This window comes from Seriola lalandi, unplaced genomic scaffold, assembly GCF_002814215.2.
Source record: "Seriola lalandi dorsalis isolate HSWRI2012SDOR001 ecotype SW California unplaced genomic scaffold, Sedor1 jcf7180002054216, whole genome shotgun sequence".
Taxonomy (NCBI): Eukaryota; Metazoa; Chordata; class Actinopteri; order Carangiformes; family Carangidae; genus Seriola; species Seriola lalandi.
In genome coordinates this window covers 312,298-320,185 of record NW_019524769.1, presented here as the reverse complement: position 1 = coordinate 320,185, position 7,888 = coordinate 312,298, and the positions used below count along the sequence as shown (strand labels likewise).

At 38.5% G+C, this 7,888-nt stretch overlaps 1 protein-coding gene across 1 annotated transcript in view; it reads right to left on the bottom strand.

Annotated features, from left to right (window-relative positions):
* The window catches only part of pcxb (pyruvate carboxylase b), a 284,512-nt gene that overhangs the window by 149,466 nt on the left and 127,158 nt on the right, over window positions 1-7,888 (bottom strand). Inside the window, exon 12 of the mRNA XM_023404085.2 lies at window positions 1,669-1,851. Coding sequence (XP_023259853.1) covers window positions 1,669-1,851 — 183 coding nt within the window. The remainder of the gene's footprint in view (window positions 1-1,668; window positions 1,852-7,888) is intronic.

Below are 7,888 nucleotides of genomic sequence, written 5' to 3'. Positions count from 1 at the left end.
AAAAAAAAAAAAAAAAACATTTAGCAGCAATGTTCATTTTGGGACAATCTGCTACTTGACTTACAAAGAAAACCTTTTAAAAAACCATCAACGGCATTTAATAAGCAGAATGTGTCGTTTCACTTAGCTACTTCAAAAATGTTGTATTTATTTATTAAAATGTGAATTATTTATTACTGGCCTTTTCAGCTTCACAGAAAAAAATGGTAATGACTCAACTTCTTACAGGATTTGTTCACCTTGCTTTCCTCACCTTGAGATGAAATGTTTCATTTTCTACAGTAATGAGTCTTTGTGAACACCAGTGTCTACAACAAAAACATCTAAGACCTTGGCTGCCCAACACAGTGTTTCCAGTTGCAGCTTGATTGTTAGGCACACGTTAAAAACTCGCTGCATGTGTTATATCAGGCTCATCCTGATCACAAATTGCTCATTTTAATTGCCGGGTGGAAATTAACAGATGCAAATGTGAAAATTGCATGTGTGTAAAAAAGAAGAAAGCAGAAATCAAAATGATGACCAGGAGATTCTGTATTTCTTTCTCATCAAACTCAACGATTAACTGACTTTATATAACGTCCTCCATCTGTTGAAGTAAAACTTGGAGTGACAAAGACTAATGTTCCTACTGCACAGTATTTTTTATATTGCAACTTTCATTAGACTGGCAAAAATAAAGATAGTACATGATTTCCCAGTCGCCCTAGTCATCTTATTTAATATTGTGTATATATTAGGTATTTTATAACTAAAAGCACACAATACCAAAGAATCTGAATCTGATCTTTGTACACTGCTGACTCTGTGTTGCTTTGGCTTATTAAGGATACAAGTATTAATTGTATAAACCAACACAAATTTATTTCTTGAGCCAATCTAGAAACAGAAAACTTAAAATAAGCCAATTCAAAGGGCAAAAGTAATGTGATAAGGTTCATGACATTATTTGCTTTTATGATGGGTACATGAACATATGCAGCTCATTATTTTTAATTAGCCCCACCTTCCCTTTCTGTTAACACTGGCTTTGAAACTGCCGCTGTCTGTCAAAAAACATTTACACCAGCAGACAGTATAAAGCAAGACCTGCCTCACACTAGAGGCTTCTATCTTTTTCCAGGGATGTATCCTGAGGCAGTGCCAGACACTGATAGAGCATGTTTTCAGTCTGAAACCCAAGAAGTAAGGAGTATTGTAGAGTATGTATTCAACCAGACGGGTCACGCAGAGATGTAAGGCTAAGTGTCCAACAATTCTGGCGCACCAATCCAGTAAGTTGTTGTACCCTGCAGCTGATTAAGTACATAGAGACCTTCAAAAAGCTGCCCTCCTCACCATTTCAGTTTGAAATGCATCACACCATTAACCATGCTGCACTGGCTCAAACTGTTTGTTATGGGCTCTGATGAAGCCATTCACAGCAGACCTACACCAGAGAACACCATCAAACTTACATCTCTACTGCCGTGAAAGAATCTCTCCTGATGCCAGATATTCAGGGTCTATCACAATTTCCTACTTTTTGACATTGTCCACTGAGATTTCCATCAGCTCAAGAGGTCATATCCACAGGAAACTATGAGAACTTTAAATGCAAATGAAAACAGGGAGAAGCTCCTCACAGAGCACCAGTGCCATCGAGCACATGTGGTTGAAAGGTCCTACCTTGACCCCTCGCACTCTGAACTCGGCCAGGGCACGGCTCATCTTGGAGGCTGCTGTCGGAAGGTCCTTCCCGCTGGCGATGACTTTTACCAACAGCGAGTCATAGTGGGGTGAAATGACAGCACCCTGGAAGGCAGATGCGCTGTCCAGACGGATGCCCATGCCTTCACCGCTGCGGAAGACCTGGCAAAAACAGGACAGTGAAGTGAAGACTGACGGACTTCATATTACAAAAAAATGTCTGTTCATAATAAATATAGATAAATAAATAAATATTCAAAACACTTTTTCTCTTACTGACATTCTGAGGGGGAAGTATCCAAATTGCAATGGACAGTACATAATAGAATAAACTAACACAAAGTTAATATAATTTGCAGGCAGAGCAATGTAAAAATAAATCAGGATTGTGTACAGTACTCCTGTGGATATCACTAAAGTGGATTCTGCTGCAGTTGCAAGAAAATACACTTCTGCAATTTGTCAATTTAAGATTTACTGTTTTCATTAGGGCTATTATTGTCTCATTCTACAATATCCAGTAATCTCAGTGGAAGTATGATTTTTAAACACTTCCCAGATACTTTTTGTAAACACCACTAATATTTGTGTCAATTATGTTCAACTGCACTACCCAAATAATCAATTTTATATACAGTGCTTAGGAAATAATAATGGTACATGCATTTGCAATCTACTGTCTGAGCTAACCAGATGGTCTGAGATCAATTGTCAGTGCAGGTAATTTTCTCTTCAGGTGGAAAGGAGCAGGGAATAAGGAAAAGACTGGGATAGAGACAGGCAGTAGTCAGTGGTCTGAGATGCTTATATGTGTTTGGCTCTAATTCAGCCCTAGACCTTTGTCACATCTCTGTCTATTCTATCACTCCATAATTTAAGTTGTAAAAAAGATGTGAAAATGCCTGAAACATCAAAAATACATTCAGCAGACTTTGCATACCTCCCAAAAATATAAGCATGAAGATGCACAGTCAAACATTTTTTCTTTGAATATGTCAGCGCATTGGTGCAAAAATTCCTCACTCATTTCACTATCCCAACACACTCCATGACATTTGTTAATGGCTCTTTATGTGGACGACGCAGCCATGTAAAGCACCACATCTGATATGCGCCTAAAACATAAGCGTAAATTAACCTAGCAAGGAAATGGTAGACTGATATATTTGAAGAGCAAACTAAGGAGATGAGAGAGGAGAAAACAAGCATGAGAAGAGTGAGAAACGGAAAAGCTGGACCGTTCCAAACCACTTGGCAAGAGAGCAGAGAAGGAGGAGAGGAGATGTGAAGAGGAAAGTGAGGACTGTCCAACACTACAACATATGGAGCCCCTGGAGGGCTGGAAGCAAAAGATGAGTAGAAATTATAATTATAACAATGTTGTGCCACACTGATGATATGTTGGTAATATTTTCAGACAATGTCGATATGCAGAGCTGCCAACATTTATGACCAACAATATTTTTTCATTATCTCTTTGCTCTTTACAACTCACCATTTTATCTAGAGTGATTTTGCCCTCATTGGTCAAGCAGGCAATTTTGTTCATGTCTAACAGCTTGAAATGATCAGAATACTGTATAATTCCCCAAATTAATCATGTTAGCAACAACTGTCTGGTGACAAAATGAATGGACCACTCATTCACAGGTTGATTCCATGTTACGCGCTCCAGTGCTACAGTACCTGTGTTATTAATAGAAACATGCTAAGAGCTGCGCCAAAATGAACTCACACGTACATCAGTTACTGCAACAACAGTGAAGCGAAAGATGGCAAACTGCTGTTACAATTTACATATCGATAAATCCACACATTTTTACCTCAGCCAAGGTTATGTTTTCATCCATGTCTGTCTGTTGGTTTGTTGTCGTTTTATATTTTATTTTGTCAGCAGGATTACACAAAAAGTCTTGAATCGATTTGCACCAAACTTGGTGGAGGGATGGGGCCCTGGGTCAAGGAGGAACCCATTAAATTTTGATGCAGATCCAGTTGAGGGGTGGATCAAGGAAATTTTCTCACCTTTGTAAACATCAGTTTCTCAGGAAATAATGCTTGGATCTTGATGTAAAAGAATCATGACATATTTATGGTGTTGAGATCTATGACTTTGTACAGTTTGGTGCAGACCTAGATAATTATCTGACAGACTTGTGGAGGATTGTTTGGCCTTGGTGGAGCTTTGCGCTCTACTGTGTGCCATTCTGGTTCAACTTGGAAATACTAGTTCAAAGTATGGCTTATTCACAGAAATATCCTTCACCAAGGAGTTCTGATCTTTTTCAACATAAAATGGAGGCCAAGTTGAAAGAGACTGCCTATATAAAGCTGTAAATGCATGAGATGCTGAAGCAGAGGAAATTGTCACGAGTATTGCTGCTCACGCATACAGTCTCAACACCTGTGCAATATGCCGTTTCAAGGCTCAAAGCTCCAATTTCCAGGTTGTGATTTTCATAAAGCCCGACACTTCCCTTTGATTTTAAAAGCCTGAGGCTGGTCATCAGCACTTCAAGTATCACTGAGGTAGATCCCAAAGTTCCACACCACACTTTCTGATGTGTATGTGAATAAGTCCGCCAGGTTCTCTGCAGAGAATAAATTTGTTTTAAATTCAAAAAGTAGGTTTTATATTTGATACATGATTAGAATAGAACACCTTTCCAAAAAGACGGTTGTTGTGCAATTAAAGTTTATTATTTAGCTGAGCATAGCTGTGCTTGCACTGAAACTTTATCGACAAACATTTCAGATGGGGACAGTTGTTCAAAACAGACCTTGAATGTAACCTCGATCTCTACAGGAGGGCCTTTCTCTACTGCTTTCCTAATAATGAAATACTGTGAGCACAATCACTGTGGTATAAATAATAACTTCCGCCAAACTTTCCCTGAATTCAGATAGACAAAAAGTAGGTAACAGAAATTAAATGCTCCTGAAAATGCTGCACTAAAAGTAATTGCAACAGGCCGCAAAAAAGTCAAGCTTGAACAGTGCTTCTAACTAAAACACTAAAAATGGTGGAAATAGATGTAAAAACTGAAATGTTAAAAAATGAACAGTAAATTTCTCACTACAACTTTGATTTGTAGGCACTTCATTTCTTCTTTCTGGTCATGTTTTCTTTTTCAAGCTGACGCCAACAAAAGGTGCTCTGTAAAGTTGATTTTATTAAACAAAATAAATATATAAATAAAAATAAAACATCTAACAGAGCTTTTGAGTAGCCATAGTTTGCCAAGTGTTGCTTTTTGGTTTTGCCAATGGGGCTCAGGGGCACTTTGTTTCCACAGTAGTCTTGAGGCAGTTGCCAGTTGTCCTCTGTGCACCTGCCCCTGGGAAAGTCTCCACTGTTTACTTTCCCCTTCTATTCATTAAATCTTTCCTTACTGTGCACAAGCTATATATTTTTAAAAAATTGGTCAGCCACCCGTTAACACTGCAGGCCAAGCATATAGACAATGCAGCTGTGAATGTTGACTGCTGCGTTTAAATGACTGACTGGATGTCCGGCGGCTTCCCGGGGTTTCATTGCACAGTGGTATTTAATATCAAACTGCTTCATCCCCGGGGAAGAATACACTGTAAAACACTAAGTATTGTTCACAGTGAAACAGATGCCACTCTTAGCTTTGACTTATTCAGTCTATACATTCACACAAGCTGACTGAGCATCAAGGCCATTTTCAGCAAAACCTTCCTGCATAATCACACAGTTTAGGCATTAAGCTAACGCGTTTATCCAGAACAACTTAAAGTGATAAAAGTGAAAGTGAGTAGCTCAAAGGCTCTTCTGTTCCCTGACATCCTGGCTTTTGTTGTCATCTTGAAGTTGCAGTAAAGTTTTGAAACCATCTGCAGCACTTAACAGCCTCAGATTTTCCATCCACACCGACTAGAGATGTATCAAATGATTGGCTGCCGATCCATACTGAACAAACTCATAAAAACTGAGCTGATGGGTGTATTGGTCATTTCTGTAAAGCTTAAGATGCTGTCAGCACATATTATATTTTAAATAGTAAATTGTTTGCATGGCTACTCATCCACTTTTGTGACTAGGAAAAAAAACACAGTACAGGGGGCTTGTAATTCAGTAAGTGTGTGGCTGCATTCCTGTTGCAAGGCCAGATGATTAGTGACAGTGACATTTCTATGTTGTTTCCTGTTTGGCATTTTTGCCAGGCGTGAGAGTGAGATGTGTTTCTTTTTTTTATCTGATCGTTCAAGCTGCTCTGTGATAATGGATATACATAAGAAGTATCAAGAATTTTACAGTTGAAATTCCTGATGAAACAAACCACAATAAGTGAGATTTAATATTTTTTTAAATAGGAAGTCATAAATATGTTAATATTTTGAAGAAGGGTAAAACTGGGAAAATAACACTGTTTCCTGTGTGTGTGCTTTATCATAGTGTTTAACAAAAACCTATTTGTAATAGAGCTGGATCCTAATAACTGGTCCTAATAGCTGTATGTACCTGGATGTCAGTTACACATAGACAGCAATGAGATGAAATGCACTATAGTGGTTTGTTTGAGTTCACATGTGCAGTAGGATCATGCCATGTAAGTATCTGCCATGACAGGCCAGAAACACCAACATAAGACTGATGTGAGGCTGTAGAGTCTCAGTGAATTGAAGCCAGACAAACAACAATATAGTGCATGCATTTGCATGAATATACTCCACATGCTTTAAGATGCATTGGCCAGTGACAACTGAGGCAGATGTAAACACATGTGCACACAAAAACATCCACACAGAAAACATTTTGAGACCTTAAACACGGGCCAATTTTGTTCCAAATTGAATTCCTAACTGTAAACAATCTTGTCTCGCTCGTGTCAGGAGACCAATCAAACATGCAGCAAGACAGATGTTTGTTGTTACACTTTACTACACAAACATATATATGGGATGTGAAGTTGACTGGAACCAACAAAACAAGAATGGTGGAGCTGCAGTTATTGGAACCACTCAGACAGAGGCTGTTTTGGAGAGAAAAACAAATAAAAAAATAACGCCTAAAATTTAATTCCAGGAGGTTATTAAAACTGTTGATACACAATTTGAAATGTCTTGTATAGTGTTAATGTATTTTAGTCAAATTGAATCTCACTTGATCTACTGGATGAGAGAATTTCCAACAATTAATTCCAATAAACAAAATATTTTTATTCACTTACCGATGTTTGGAAGCACTTCCATATTTACTTTTTTCTGTTATGTGTGATGATGCACTTTTATGGTGTGCTTTTATGAATGTGCGTTTGTTAATGTTGAGTAAATTAATTTTGGCTTCGAGACATATAGATATACAAGATCAATGGTGTCACAGCAACACCCCGCAGCGACAAGGTGGTGCCTTCATCTCAAACGCAACAAGGACTCAAGCAGTGCCACTAAAGATCTTGTTGACGGAAAGAGACAGAGCGAGAAGAAAAAGATACTGTACGGGCTGATTTAATGAAAAGTCAAGTGCCGTGTTAATAATTGAAGTCAATGTGTTAGCTTCTTTCAGCCCAGGGCACTGTCTAACAAGAAAACCCCACTTTCCTCTCTCCTTGTCATCATCTCTCTGTCTTCAGTCTCTCACACTTCCCTGGATAGTCAGATACTAATAATTTAAGTAAAAAGGCATTGAAATGGCCTCGCTGACATTTAAATTCACTGATTTGGTCCTGCATTCATTTTTTACTGCTGTCTTTGTCTCAAATAATCCAGTAGCATCCCCATTGTTTTGTTGTGGATTCATGTTGAACCAGTTCTGTCAATACATACACAAAAACACATTTACACAAGCTCATATTGATATTTCAAATTCATTACAATGCAACAATGTACAAGTGGAGAATTATCACCGTCTTTTCACTGTGGTTCACACCTTTCACTCTAGATTTGGTTCATTTCTAACAGTCCAATGCAAGTCCTGCTTCTTATTTTTTGGTCAGCATCTCACCGTCTACAACCTGATCCCCTTTTCTCCATGCTTGAAGTATATCACTCTGAAGGTCTCCTCCACTGCACCATAGGTCAGTGGTTTATTTCTCTGACAATGTATGAAAGAGTGCTGCTCTGCCATGGGAACATTACAAATCCTCGCTGCCCGGCCTGCTATTGCAATCTTAAAAAAAATCTTTTCAGGTACTCAGATAAACAAGTGGATTTCCCCACTGAAGCCCATGCATTT